General features: G+C 43.1%; 1 protein-coding gene across 3 annotated transcripts in view; it reads left to right on the top strand.

Moving 5' to 3' along the window:
• The window catches only part of LOC141128985 (3 beta-hydroxysteroid dehydrogenase type 7-like), a 178,320-nt gene that overhangs the window by 104,083 nt on the left and 58,187 nt on the right, over nucleotides 1-16,050 (top strand). For 2 of the 3 annotated variants that reach the window (XM_073616674.1, XM_073616668.1), the window contains exon 1: nucleotides 7,553-7,699. The exons of the other annotated variant lie outside the window; for it this stretch is intronic. In XM_073616674.1, the coding sequence (XP_073472775.1) occupies nucleotides 7,661-7,699 (39 nt within the window). In that variant the 5' untranslated portion in view covers nucleotides 7,553-7,660. Of the gene's footprint in view, nucleotides 1-7,552; nucleotides 7,700-16,050 lie in introns of those variants that run through there. 3 annotated transcript variants of the gene reach the window in all.

The following is a 16,050-nucleotide window of genomic DNA, read 5'->3' as shown; positions in this document are numbered from 1 at the left end:
AAATAATGCGTTTTTTGCAAAATTGTCGCTATTTTTTTGTTTATAGCGCAGAGGCGATCAAATACCACCAAAAGAAAGCTCTATTTGTGGGAAAAAAAGGACGTCAATTTTGTTTGGGAGTCACGTCGCACGACCGCGCAATTGTCAGTTAAAGCGACGCAGTGCCGAATCGCAAAAAGTGCTCTGGTCAGTAAGGGGGTAAATTCTTCCGGGGCTGAAGCGGTTAAATCTTATGGAACTCTTCACACCAATGCGCTGCGAGTGCAGTATGTTTTTGAGAGTTGAGCATGCTGCATTTTTGGTGCAAGCACCTCCCCATTGAAATGAATGAAAAGAACATCAAAAATGCAATGTAATTGCAGCAAAAGGTGGTTCTACAAAGTATTGACTTAAAGGGGCTGAATACACATATTTATTTATTTGTAAAAACTTTTGAAAACCATTTATCATTTTCCTTCCACAATTATGTGCCACTTTGTGTTGGTCTATCACATAAAATCCCAATAAAATACATTTACATTTTTGGTTGTAACATGACAAAATGTGGAAAATTTCAAGAGGTAGGAATACCTGATGTACTGACGGCCTATCCCATTTCTTGAGGCACGAGAGTGCCAGGACAGTACAAATTACCCCATTTGGAGAGTAGACAGTCCAAGGTATTTAGTAAAAGACATGGCGAGTTTTTTGAAGTTGTAATTTTTTGGCACAATTTTTTGGAAAATGAAGAAATAAAAAAAAATGTTTTTTTTTTTCACATTTTCATTTTCCCCATTTTTAATTATTTTTTTTACATACTGTCACCAATGCCAAAGTCAGTGTCCTTGATCACTGATGTGGCAGTGATCAAAGACACTGACTGGTGACAGAATGCAAAAAAAAAAAAAAGTAATAATTTTTTTCAATTTTTGTGAAAAATACATTTCTTTTTTACTATTTTTTTTTTTTTACAATTTAATTTATTTTTTGTTTGTTTTTTTTTACACACAGTAACACTGTACTACTCTGGGGAGGGGATCAGGTTTTTTTTTCTTTTGATTTTTTTTTACACACTATAATTGCTTATAACAGGGAATTTTAGGCCCCTTTCACACATACATTGACGGATGAAAAACGGACATCAATGCATTCCTATGGAAAAACTGATGACAACGGATGATCATCCATTTGCATCCGTTTTCATCCGCTTCTGTCAACATCTGTTTTTTTGAATGGATAAAAGCTCTATTTTTCATCCGTCAAAAAAACAGATCGAATGAAAAACAGATGGTAATTGACAAATGGTCAGTTTTCATCCATTTTTTGCATTAGTAGTGGATGTAAAAAAAACTGATGAAAAACTGACAAGCACGGATGAAAAACTGACGAGCACTGATAAAACATATTAAAAAAACTGATGATCACTGATGAAAAACGAATGAAAACTGATGATCACTGATGGAAAACGAATGAAAACTGATGATCACTAATGAAAAACAGATGAATAGTTCATCTGTTTTGATGTGACTGAACTGATGAAATGAATGGTCCGTATGTGTGAAAGGGGCCATTTTTTTCTCAATGTAAACTATTCATTCAGTGTTTACTATTGTGATTAGCTGTGATTAGCCACAGCTACTCACATTATACAGATGGGCTGTGATTGGCCACATCTGTACCATGTGATCATTGTAACCAATCACAGAGATCAACACAATAGTACGCAATGAATGGCATGAATCAAAGCCATTCATTATGTACAATTGTTATGTGATCTGTTGTGATTGGGTAGAAGGCCAGTACATGATCCTGGGAGGACGACATATGATGTTCTCCCAGGATAACAGGATGACCCGTGCGGCCATCATTTTACAATAGGCCGGACGAGAAGCAGTTAAACACCAAAAGCGCATCAAAAACTGATGAAAAGGGCCCTAAAAGCACATGAGACCTGAAATAATAGTAAGGTCACATACTTCTAGTGAGTGGATAATTATACTGAAGTGGTGAACAAACACAATGTTAATGTTTGGAACGTTTTAAAGATGTTAAAGAATATAGAAGGATGATTTATGAACACTGATAATTTTCACAGATGTAATTTTTCACTTTAAAAAAAATGCACTTCCCTTGCGATCTTCATGCGGGTGCCAATGTAATGTTAACAGCACCCAAAAACGCAGATTGCAAACGCAGTGCATTTGCAGGCATCAAATCGCATGTTACCATAACACCCAACTTTTTGAGAAGGAAACGATGGACACTTATCAGCAAACATATGTAGACATAGGACACACACCCTGCCACGCCACCTTAAAGGAGAATAATACAAAAGAAAAGATAAGTTAAACTCACAAGTGTTTTTTTTTAACACTACTATTCTTTAATAATGGCTTTTGATATTTACAAATGCAGCAATTTAGAAATTGGATGACAGTTTTAGCACTGGGTAAACACTTTTTGAAAGGTAAATACTGTAGTGCATTTTATATACAATTATATAGATCAGACTAAAATGAGGGACAAATAAGGAGGTCAGAAGGACATTGTTCTAAATCAGGGACAGTCCCTCAAAATCAGGGACAGTTGGGAGCTATGTGTTGTCACAAGACCATGTGATTTAGTGCAGCATGTTTTTTTTTTTTTTTACTTTTTGTGTGCCCTGGCGCAATTCACAGCCTATTCAAATGAATGGGCTGCAAAATTGCATAGCACGGGAATGCGGCACGCGTCCTGTGCGATCATAATGTAAACTTACTGTGTAGAGGGTTTATTATTAGTATATTTTATTAATATTGATACACTGTTTTGGTTTATGCTACTTTGCTGCCTGGTTTTTATATGGTATTATAAGAAAGGGCAGATGGAGTACTGTTTTTGGTAAACTGACTTTTTTTTCACTTTTAGAGTATATTTAAAATAGATGGCACCAGGGCTTTTTTTCTCAGATAATAGGTGCAGGAACTCCCCCCTTTTAAGCCACCCCTTGTCTCCCCCCACTACCCACCTCCAAGTACCGTCCCTTGGTTCCATCCATTATCCACCTCCCAGTACCAAGTATTATTTTGTGGTGTTAAGTCATTTGTATGCAATTTGTTAACGATAACAAAAAAAGCAGTAAAATAGATCCCCTGATGCCAGCAACAACAGACTCCCATCCCAGGCACATTAGATCCCCCCCCCCAGCAGTAACAGATCCACCCAGTAACAAAAGACCTACCCCTAGCAACAAAAAACCCCACCCCAGCAACAATAGATCCCCCAGCAATAATAGCCCCCCCCCTCCCCAGCAACAATAGATCCCACCCTAGCAACAATAGATCCCACCCCAGCAACAATATATCCCCCAGCAATTATAGATCCATCACACAACATTATACCCCCAGTCAGGGCCGGGACAAGGGGAGGGCAGGAGGGCAACTGCCTTGGGCGCTGTGGTATCATGTGAGGAGGGGGGGGGCACAAGAAGATTGGGGGGGAATTTGTGTCGGAAGGGGGAATTTGGGGAGCGTCTAAGGCAGTGGTTCTCAACTCCAGTCCTCGGGACCCACCAACAGGCCAGATTTTAAGTATTACCTTGGGGGAGTTGCAGACTAGAATACTGCAATTACTGAGCAGCAAGTGATATCACCTGTGATGTATTTCAGCTATCTTGCAAACCTGGCCTGTTGGTGGGTCCTGAGGACTGGAGTTGAGACAGTGCTCAGTGTTTTTGCGGGGGGGATTTTTGCTGATACATAATGCCCATATATCTTGGGGGGGAGGGCTTTTGCAGTTTGGCATGTTTGGCCCCAGCAACAATTCCCCCCCCTTTACAAAATACAACAATGGATCCACCCCAGCAACAACAGATCTTCCAGAAGAAAGCAACAATAGACCTCTCCCTCAACAGTAGATCCCTCCCAGCAACAATTGACCCCTCAGTAACATAAGACACCCCCTAGCAACCATAAACCCCCATGTAAAAATAGATCCCGAAAACAGTCAGCATCATAGACCTTCCAGCACCCCTTGCCATTACATACATTCAGTGCTGGAGGTGCCGGAACTGCGTTCCCCCACATTCCCCCTGAATAAAAGTCCTGGTTTAAAGTGTTTGTTAACCCAAAATAAAAAAATAGAGATTCTGGTCCCTTAAAGCAGATTCAATAGCTTGTGCTGTGTTATCTGCCCCTCTCTAGAAGGTAAAAAACCTGGCTGAATCTGCAACTTCCTGTATCCCCCTTTCTGCACTGACCAGGATATTCAGGGCTGTTGAGCCCTGACCACCGTGGTCAGCGTACATCCCTCCGTCATCCGCAGCCCTGCTTTGCTCTCCTCTCTCCCCTCACCCCCTCCTCCCTGCCTGTCAGCTCCGTGCCTGTGTCTCTGTCTAAGTCCCCCCTCCCCCCCGCCTTATTATTAAAAATGAGACATAGTCTCTGCCAACCCCTCTATTACAGATAGGCATAGCACACTGTATAAGTCTTTACAAAAACGAGACATGCAAATATCTTTTTAGAGCGATCTTCAGGCTGGTCACATGACTCTCGGCCGGTTTCTAGGGCTACTACAGGAGGGGCTGAGCGGCTATGTGAGATCCTCTGACGTCAGCTGAGGAGATCTCGGCTCCTCCTGCAGAAGCCATGTATCAGAGATGTAAAGTAGCCGCGAGTCACGTGACTGGCCTAAAGATCGTTCTAAAACGGTATTTACATGCCTCGTTTTTATAAAAGACTTATACAGTATGCTATGCATAGCTCTAATAGAGGGGCTGCCAGTGATTTCCATGTTTGACTCAACAAACACTTAGACCCCTTTCACACTGCCGGCGCCCGGGCATCAGGGGTAAAGCGGCATTATTTTTAGCACCACTTTACCATCGTTTTAGCGGCGCTATTCGGCCGCTAGCAGGGTGGTTTTAACCCTTGCTAGCGGCCGAAAAGGGGTTAAATTCACCCGCAAAACGCCGCCGCAGTGGCGTTTTGCCGGCGGTATGTCAGCACTGCCCCATTGATTTCAATGGGAAGGATGGGCGGAGGAGTGGTGAGTTCACCACTCCAAAGAAGCTGCTGGCAGGACTTTTTCTGATGCCCTGCCAGCGCAACGCTCCAGTGTGAAAGCCCTCGGGCTTTCACACTGGAGTGAATGGAGCAGCTGTTTTAGGACGGTTTGCGGGCACTATTTTTAATGCTATAGTGCCTGCAACATGCCCCAGTGTGAAAGGGGTCTTAAAGTTTAAGTAAGAGATTGCAGATATGATACAAGAGATGGTTAGAGACTGAGGACATGATACAAGAGATGGTTAGAGACTGAGGACATGATACAAGAGATGGTTAGAGACTGAGGACATGATACAAGAAATGGTTAGAGACTGAGGACATGATATAAGAGATGGTTAGAGACTGATGACATGATACAAGAGATTGTCAGAGACTGCAGACTGCATTTTTCTTGAGCTTTTCTTGCACTAAGGTGCCAACAATAAATTCATATTAATTTAAACTGATGTTATTAATTAACAGTTGAATATAATACAATTATATATAAAAATATAAATATTTTTTAAAAACTGGCATTTTCGGTTTAGGTTTCAGCTAAGTGCATCCTGCATTTTCCGTTTTGGTTTCGCCACCAAAATTTCCATTTGGAGCACCACTAAAAGATACCCATACCCCATCTTAACGGGAGACCCGAGTGACCAGCTGGTACTGACTGGCTTTGTTCAGCTCTCGGCCATGGTAACCCGGCAGCAATGACCTGACATCATTTCCGGTTTACCCAGATGTCAATAGTGCCATTTTCAAAAATCAAAAGCATTCGAAAACACAGATCTTGGTGTGATCAAACGCTTTTAGACCCCTTTCACACTGAAGTGCCGCTAAAACAGCACTAAAGTGGTGGTCGTTTTTGCGGTGCTTTAGCTACGTTTTAGCGACGCTTTTGCAGAGCTTTTCGGGCACTAGCAGGCCGTTTTTTTTAAGGTCATGTAACCTTAAAAAAAAAGAAAGACCCATTTTGCGGTGCTTTCAAAGTGCTTGTATTGGGCAAGGGTGTTTTGGGAGCGCTATTTACAGCACTCCCAACCCACCCCAAAGGTGCTGCTTGCAGTACTTTTTCTAACTTCCCGCAAGTGCACTGCCCCAGTGTGAAAGCACTGGGAGGCAGTTTTTCAGGTGCTTTTCAGAGGCTATTTCCAGCGCTAAAACGCCTGAAAACTGCCTCAATGTGAAAGGGGTCCGAAGGGCAGAGGAGGGATTTCGGTTCTTATAGACCCCAGATCTCTCCATAAAGAGTACCTGTCACATGCCTATTGCTGTCACAAGGGATGTAAACAATAAAAGTGATAAAAAAAAAAAAAAGATTAAAGTGAGAGTGTAAAAATAAAATAAATAAATAAAAACATTTTTAAAGTCCTCCTTCCCCCCATGCTCGTGCACAAAGGCACAAAGGCAACGCGCGCATCGGTCCTGCACGCATGCAAATAGTGATCATCCTACACATGTCAGGTATCACCATGAATGTCAGATCATGGGCAGTAATTCTATCGCCAGACCTCCTGTTTAAATCTAAAGCTATAACCTCAAAAGGCCTTCAAAGCTTCACCTATGGATATTAAAGCGGGGTTCCACTCAAATTTTTAACTTAATCTTACCCCCTTCATTTAATTGCATAGATGTTCAAATGCTGCACGAAAAAATTTTTTATCGCTGTAATTACCTTTATATTGTACTTTATTGTGGCACTTCCTGTCTCTCCTCCCATGGGAGTAGGCTTGTTTATTGCCTTTCCCCGGCGCCGCACTGTCTCCTGGGAGCTTAGTGTCAGGCTTCCCAAGATTCAGTGCGGGAACAATGATCATGCTTGTGAACAAGCTGTGAATGAACAGCATTCACCGCATCCAGAAAAACAATGCTTGTGGGCTTCACATGCCCACAACCAAGATGGAAACAGCCAGCATCACATTTTTAAAGTTATTTTTCAGTACGAAAACAGACAGAGGCAGAAATATTACACCCAAACTGTGAGTATTATTTTGGGGTTAGCAAAGTGTCTCAATGACCTAAAAAAAAAAAAAAAAAAAGAATGGTCGCCAGACTCCCACTTTAAAATGTATGCTTTGTCGCTGTTGCACAAGCGTGCAAAATTTTAAAGCGTGTTTGGCATCTGTTTACCTGGCCTAATTTCTTTTATATTTTACCAAAAATTTTGGTTATAAATTGTGTTTTTTTTTTTTTTTTTGCATTAAAATTCAAAAGACTGCAGCTTGGCCAAAAAAATTGCGTTTGAAGAACCGCTACGCAAATACCGTGAGCCATAAAAAAACTGCAAAACCCGCCATTTTATTCTTTAGGGCCTCTGCTTTTTTATATATATATATATATATATATATATATATATATATATATATATTATATATATATAAAATTTGAGGTTCTAACTAATTTTCTAGCAAAAAATACAGATTTTTACATGTAAACAAAAGTGCCGTAAAAAGGCTGGGGGGTCAAGTGGCTAAACACAGGAGTTTGCACTGTGGGGGTTAATGAAATAAAAGCAGATAGATCCACCTTCCTTGTGTTTCCTCGTAAAGCCACTCCTACTGTTTTATTTTCTTCAGCTGAGTGTAGATTTTATTTATATACTCAATTTTCAGGTTGATCAAGTTTTGTTTTCAGCAAATCTAACCAGCTCATAGTGTATGTGTCTGCCCTGCATAGCAGAAGGTGGCTTGGCTAAGGTAAGGCAAACATCAACTCTGATCATACACAAATATCTAATAATTTTGTCTCTGTGTGCAAGTGTTAGATGTGTACATATATAATGTGTTTGTGTGTATGCTTATTGTGAGCAGGAGGTAGGTAGCGGATATAATGCTCCCCGGGGTGTGCAACCTTTGCAGGCGCAGATACTAATCCAATAATATAGTGACAAACAGTGGTGCGTTTGTTTGTGCTATTTATAGGCTATATGCAGGGGCTGTACTGCGCTCTGAAAATAAACAGTTCAAAAACAAAACCCTAACCATGTCCCGGCGCTATCTACACAGTAGCAGTCATAACTAACAGGCGGTCCAAGCCTGCCACTTGTCAGCCGCCACATATACATTGCAGCTTTCACCAACCTATGTCCAATTCGCACTAGATGCAGTTACCTGCGTTTTTCAGCATAGAAAACTGTAGGTAACTACAATGATGCACAGAAAAAAAATTAGTTATCTATGTATCATTTTCAGACCAGAACACCATGTTGCACTGTGTTCCAGAGCGGTGCGACATAATGCAGCATGTCTACTTTGCTCAATCCCCATGTAACTGCACAGCCACACACCACACTGTGCAGTTATATGAATTAAGTGTCACAGTGTACACTTAAAATAGATTTTTTTTTTTTTTTGTCCTAAAACAAACTTTGATGTGACAACCTGAATCGCACTGCCCCGCTGCACTGCTCTTCAGCTCAAATCGCTGCAAAACAGTGTGAACTAGCCCTCATCTCTAACAGACATGACGTGTGTGTGTTAGATATCTCTCTCTATATCTATCTATCTCTATATCTATCTATCTCTATATCTATCTATCTCTATATCTATCTATCTCTATATCTATCTATCTCTATATCTATCTATCTCTATATCTATCTATCTCTATATCTATCTATCTCTATATCTATCTATCTCTATATCTATCTCTATATCTATCTATCTATCTCTATATCTATCTATCTATCTCTATATCTATCTATCTATCTCTATATCTATCTATCTATCTCTATATCTATCTATCTATCTCTATATCTATCTATCTATCTCTATATCTATCTATCTATCTCTATATCTATCTATCTATCTCTATATCTATCTATCTATCTCTATATCTATCTATCTATCTCTATATCTATCTATCTATCTCTATATCTATCTATCTATCTCTATATCTATCTATCTATCTCTATATCTATCTATCTATCTCTATATCTATCTATCTATCTCTATATCTATCTATCTATCTCTATATCTATCTATCTATCTCTATATCTATCTATCTATCTCTATATCTATCTATCTATCTCTATATCTATCTATCTATCTCTATATCTATCTATCTATCTCTATATCTATCTATCTATCTATCTCTCTATGTGAACTTTAACGGCATCCCAGTTTTAGTCTGTATGGCTCAATATTGAGTTGGCCCACCCTTTGCAGCTATAACAGCTTCAACTCTTCTGGGAAGGCTGTCCACAAGGTTTAGGAGTGTATCTATGGGAATTTTTGCTCATTCTTCCAGAAGCGCATTTGTGAGGTCAGGCACTGATGTGGATGAGAAGGCCTGGCTTGCAGTCTCCTCTCTCTAATTCATCCCAAAGGTGTTCTATCGGGTTGAGGTCAGGCAAGTTCCTCTACCTCAAACTTGCTTATCCATGTCTTTATGGACCTTGCTTTGTTCACTGGTGCACAGTCATATTGGAATAGGAAGGGCCATCCCCAAAGTTGGGAACATGAAAATGTCTAAAATGTGTTGATATGCTGACGCCTTAAGTGTTCCCTTCACTAGAACTAAGGGGCCAAGCCCAACCCCTGAATAACAACCCCACACCATGCTCCCTCCTCCCTCCACCAAATGATTTGGACCAGTGCACAAGGCAAGGTCCATAAAGACTTGAATGAGCGATTTTAGGGTGGAGGAGCTTTACTGGCTTGCACAGAGTCCAGACCTCAACCCCATAGAACACCTTTGGGATAAATTAGAACGGAGACTGCGAGCCAAGCCTTCTCGTCCAACATCGGGGCCGGACCTCACAAATGCACTTCTGGAAGAATGGTCAAACATTCCCATACACACTAAACCTTGTGGACGGACTTCCCAAAGGGTGGGCCAAGTCAGTATTGAACCCCATGGACTAGGACTGGGATGCCATTAAAGTTCATGTGCGTGTAAGGGCAGGCGTACCAATACTTGTGGTAATATAGTGTATCTATCTATATTGTGTGTAAATAGATCCATGTTATATATTGTATACATATATGCAGTGTATATGTGTATTTATGTTACTGTATATAGTTTGTGTAAAGGTATGTATTTATATCTAGTATAGATGAGCGACTAAAGCAAATCTCTGAACAATTAGAAAAACTGAAATCCCTAAATGTAAGCCCTATTGAAGTCTATGGAGATGAATCCCCCCTTTTTTTTTTTTTTTTTTCTTTTTTCAAGCCTGTTTTGCCAAAGGGGCTTGGGTAGCTGAGCACTGCCAAGGGGAACATGAATTGTGTAGTGCTACCCCTGTTAGAGCCGCTGAATATGATGGGTCCTCTGTTCTTCGCCTCGACCTTATCAAGATCTTCAACCCCTCTGACACACCAGGTCAAGGTTACAAATATACAAAACACAATAAATCACGAAAAGTAACACTTGGTGTCTGTGTGTCTGTCATCCTCAAGAAGCAAGTGGCTGACGCTGTGGTCAAATAACTCAGCTGTCTCCTCAATGGCTGATGTTGGGGCTATGGCAGGAATAGATGTGGACAAGGAGGCAGGTTTATCCACTCTGGCAAAAGCAGGGGACTGCACACTTCTCTCTACTTGCGTGACAGGATGAGGAAGGTTTAGTAAGCCAGTCCACCACCTCCTCTGCATGCTGTGGCTGGATAGCATGGGCATACTCACTAAAGAGGAAATGATGCCCTGCCTGAGGACTGACCACCACGTCCACCTTTGCCTGTGGACACATTTGTTGCTGGCCCCCTTACAGTGCCAAGGGAATGTCTGTCTCTCCTTGTTCTCTGACATTGGGAGGGAGCGGTGCTTATAAGCAAATGTAAAGAAGTTGAAATCTGTACGTAGATGCACTTTAATAAATGTAAATAGGTGTTTGGTGCACTTTGAGTACTCGTACTACACAGGCGCACTCCACGAATACACTATAATAAACTGCAATATAATGCGCCAAATGTACAGTGACGCACAGAACTAATATAGCATTAAACTGGCAGTAACACAATCAAATAGATGGTGTTCAATCGTCACTACACTGACACTATCTGAACTGTCCCTACTCTAGCTATACACTAATGTCAAGATTACTGACACTGTCTCACTACACAAACTATATGAGCTGTCCCTATGCTACACTAATGTATGTATGAATGACACGGTCTCACTACACTAAAACTATCTGAGCTGTCCCTACTCTAGCTGCACACTATGCAAAGTTGAATGATGGTCCTCCACTACTCTTATTATCCCTAGACTGACACAAAACTAATATTCTACACTGGCAATTGAAGCGAAATAGCACAGTATAACACACTAATGCCCCATACACACAGTCGGACTTTGTTCGGACATTCCGACAACGAAATCCTAGGATTTTTTCCGACGGATGTTGGCTCAAACTTGTCTTGCATACACACGGTCACACAAAGTTGTTGGAAAATCCGATCGTTCCAAACGCAGTGACGTAAAACACGTACGTCGGGACTTTAAACGGGGCAGTGGCCAATTGCTTTCATCTCTTTATTTATTCTGAGCATGCGTGGCACTTTGTCCGTCGGATTTGTGTACACACGATCAGAATTTTGTTGTCGGAAAATTTTATCTCCTGCTCTCAAACTTTTTGTGTCGGAAAATCCGATGGAAAATGTGTGATGGAGCCTACACACGGTCAGAATTTCCAACAACAAGGTCCTATCACACATTTTCCATCGGAAAATCCGACCGTGTGTACAGGGCATAACTAATAGCACAGAACAGCGCCCTTTTCTATCTCTATCCATGCCGAAATCACACTGTAAATGGTTGCCATTGAAAGAATACTTTTATACTGTGGAGCAAGAATGAGCCATGATTGGATAAAGTCATGATGGTGTCCAATCATGACTCTGACACTGCTCTGTGCCCTGAATGGCTGAAGCTTTCACTGCTTCAGCCAATCAGGGCTTGCAATGCAGTGTTCAGCACCGCAATGTGTTGTGGTCGGTTCGGGGGGCCGAACAACCAAAGTTCAGCCCGAACTTATGTTTGGGCCGAACTGCTCGCCCATCCCTAATAGGCAGCCTTCAAGGGATCCCACATCCATAGATAATTCAATCGGTTACATCAGCATCAGGTGCTTGATGGCTGCTGTTCCAAGAGTGATTCATTTTTATGAATGTGAGCCTATCAACGGAGTCTGTGGACAGGCGCACTCTGATATGTTACAAACCCTCCAGCAGCACCGTAAGTGCATTCAGAAAGAATGCTGGATGCAGGACATGCTAGTAGCTCAATTGAATATTGAGCAAGTTCTGGCCAGTGGTCCATCCTCAAGACCCAGTAACCCAGTGGATGCTCTGTTGGAAAGGTCTCCAAGTTTGCTCTTGCCCTTAGATATTCCTGCACCATGTAATGCAGATGCTGGCGATGGTTGCTTGAACCAATCAGACCTTGGTGCTGAGGACTGAAAAATTGTTTAAAGACATTGTTCAGCTGGCCACCTTCTCCACAGCTCTTCCTCTGACTGAACGAAGCCTCAGCAACACTTTGTCCAGCACCAGGGAATTGTAACCTCCCAGTGTCTGGAAATGAATTGCACAAACCTTTCTTCAAGGCCTCCTGAAGAGGTTTCATCCTCTGATCACTCCGCAAAGGCAGGATGAGTTCTGCAATCTTCTCATTGTAATGTGGATCAAGAAGGGTTGCCAGCCAGTAATCCCTCTCCTTGCTACCACGAATCCTAGGGCCTTTTCGCAGGCTTTGCAGAATCAGGGAGGCCATGCAGTGTAAGCTTGCAGAGGCATTCGATTCTGGGGCGCTAAGGATCACATGACCCGTAACAACCTCCTCCCAGCCACATACAACTCCTTGGGTTTCTGGGGATTGAAAACCATCCCTTGAAGACTGCTGCTGAGTGTCCCTCCTCCCTCATATTTGGCACACCCACAGGAATGCTATCTGGATAAAGGGGGCCTTTAGAGGTAAGGAAGTCTTCCTCTTCCTCCCGCTGTTCTGCCTCAAGTGCCCTGTCCATTATTCCACGAACCATGTGCTCCAACAGGAAGATTAGAGGGGCAGTGTCACTGATGCATGCATTGTCGCTGCTCACCATCCTTGTGGCCTCCTCAAATGGTGACAGGACAGTGCATGCATCCTTGATCAGTAGCCACTGGCGTGGCGAAAAGAAGCCAAGCTCCCCTGACCCTGTCCTGGTGCTATACTCGCACAGGTACTCATTGATGGCCCTCTGCTGCGTGTGCAGCTGCTGCAGCATTCCCAACATTGAGTTCCACCTGCTATGTATGTCAGAAATGAGGCGGTTGGTGGGTAGGTTGCATTCCCTTTGAATGCCAGTGTATGACCAGCGGAAATGACCACAGAATTTTCTGGCCTGCCTCAGGAGATCCTGTAAGCCTGGGTACCTGCTCAAGAACCACTGCACCGCCACATTCGAAATGTGTGCCAAACATGGAACATGGGTCAAGTGTCCCTGTCGGAGGGCAGGAGAAGGTTGGTGCCATTGTTGCATACAACCATTCCTGGCTGAAGCTGGTGTGGCGTCCACTAACTCTGAGGCTGCCTCTGCAGAGCTGGCTGTTCCAGTGTGGCTCCTGTCCTCTAAGCAGACCAACTCAAGCACCGCATGGCATCTTTTTGCCTGACTGCTTGCGTAGCCCCTTGAACCCTTACAGAGCACCGCTGGTCCAGAGGACAAATCTGCAGAAGCGGCCATAGAGGAAGAAGAGTGGGTGGAGGAGAGAGCTGTGGCAGAATCGCCATTACCATTTTGGAGGCATGGTGGCGAAATGAGCTCCAACAATACTGAACCCTGTCCTGCATCCTTCCCAGCTGCCAGCAGAGTTACCCGGTGTACCGTGAATGAAAGGTAACGTCCCTGCCCATGCCTGCTGGACCATGAGTAAGTGGTAATATGCACCTTACTGCTGTCCGAGGCCAAAACATTGCTTTCCACATGTCGGTAGGGAGCCGGAATGGCCTTCCGTGAAAAGAAATGGCGTTTTGGAACCTGCCACTGAGGTACAGCACATTTCACAAATTTACAAAAGGGGGCAGAGTCTACCAGCTGAAAAGGCAGCAGTTGCAGTGCTAGCAATTTGGCCAAGCTAGCATTCAGACGCTAAGCACGTGGATGGCTGGGACCGAATTTCTTTTTACGATTCAGCAACTGGGGTATGGAAATTTGCCTGCTAAAATCAGATGGTGGTGTACTGCTAGCAGATTGGCTGCAAGTACTTGGGATACATATTGTGATACCTTCATTCCTCTCAGTGCAGGTTTTTGAGGACTGGAGGTATAGTGGGGTTGGAGTTCCCAGATAAGGACAGCTTTGTTATCCACTCCACCAACTCTTCTGCATGTTCTGGCTCAATAACACGGCCAGCAGCAGAAAAAAGACAAGTGAGCCCCACGGCCACCTGCAGAGGATGCACCATGTCCACGACCAGCACTGACTGAAGACACAGAGGCTGCCTGCCTTCTTTTAGTGGCCTGTGAGCATCTGCCTCTCCTTGGCTTTCCGGACATGATGTATATTTTGTTTTGCAACACCACGCTACACTATTTTTATACTGCGTACACCACCAGAAGTTTAGTAGAAACTGTACACACTGTATTAGATACTGTGTACACCGCCTGCACTGTATTAGAGACAGTACACCACGGAATGCACTATAGATATAGGCTACACTGGATGCAGAGTGTATGTATATATGTGTGTGTCTATCTTTGTCCACACCAACAACACTACACAGGGCCACCGTGTAGGCAACCTTATATAATGTGGGGTGTGGACCTGGTCCCCCTGAGCCATGATTGGCCACAGCATGCAGGTCGGGTGCTTGCTTTGGCCAATCACCATACAGCAATGCACTGCGATCTTGCAGTGAATTATGGGGGCGTTCCGCGGCACTCAAATTTGCCGTGAACACCCCATAATGTTTGCTCTTCGGCAAACACCCGATGGTCGAGTGTATGTTTGACCTGAACATCAAGCTCATCCCTATTTGTACTGGAGGGGGTTCTTTACTGTAAGGGCTGTCTGTACTGGAGGTCTGTACTGAGTAGGGGTTGGAAGAGTTGGTCATACTGGGGGGTCTTTGCTGGGTTCCATGTTAAAGAGGGTTTAAGGTTGTGAGGGGGAATTCTGTACTGGGTGGGGAATTGAGGCTGTCTGGGGAGATCTGTACTGTGGGGAATATGGGCTTGGATGTTTGTAGTGGCAAATGGGGATAATTTTTATTCGTATACTGTACATAAGCCTGTGCATTATGTACTTCTGACCCCTGTTATCTGTTACATATTCCTGACCCAATGCACTCTGTGCATCACGCAGTCCTGATTCCTGCACTCTGTATTACACACACCTGACAAAACTCTGTTCGTCACACCCTTCTGACCCTGCGCTGTGCATTGCCCACTCTTGACCCCTCAACTCTGTATTACACACTTCTTCTGAGACTTGAAATTTGTGTTATGCACTCCAGACCCCTGGAGCCTCTGTATAAGATTTACTAAAACTGGTGCACACAGAATCTGATGCAGCTGTGCATAGTAACCAATCAGCTTCTTAATTCAGCTTGTTCAATAAAGCCTAGAAACTGGTCACTATGCACAACTGATTGGTCACTATGCACAGTTGCAACAGATTCTGTGCGCACCAGTTTTAGTATATCTCCCTCTGTTATGTACTTCTGACCTCTGCCCTTTGTGCGTTGCACACTCCTGAGACCTGAACTTTGTGCACTATACACTCCTGACCCCTCCACTCTGTTATGCACTCTTGATGTTTCCTGGATGGTCACATGATGCTACAGAAAGTCACAAGTGGCCTATCTTTATATGTGGATCACTTTCTCTAACCCCTGGTCACCTCTTTGTCCTACATCCATGACAGTTCACACTTCCTGGAAAACTTTTACATCCTTAAAACCACTTTCCTACCGGGCTATAGTAAAATGACGTCCGTGAGCTTGTGAGGGGATATCTGAATGATGCCTGTAGCTATCATGTGCATGTTCTACTGTGTATGTTAACACTCTCTATGCTTTCTGCCCTTACCCAGAACATTCTAAAAGCAGCCATTCCTCAACCTCTAC

This window comes from Aquarana catesbeiana, linkage group LG02, assembly GCF_042186555.1.
Source record: "Aquarana catesbeiana isolate 2022-GZ linkage group LG02, ASM4218655v1, whole genome shotgun sequence".
NCBI lineage: Eukaryota > Metazoa > Chordata > Amphibia > Anura > Ranidae > Aquarana > Aquarana catesbeiana.
Note: the sequence above shows the minus strand (reverse complement) of the source record. Positions and strands in the feature narration are given on the sequence as shown.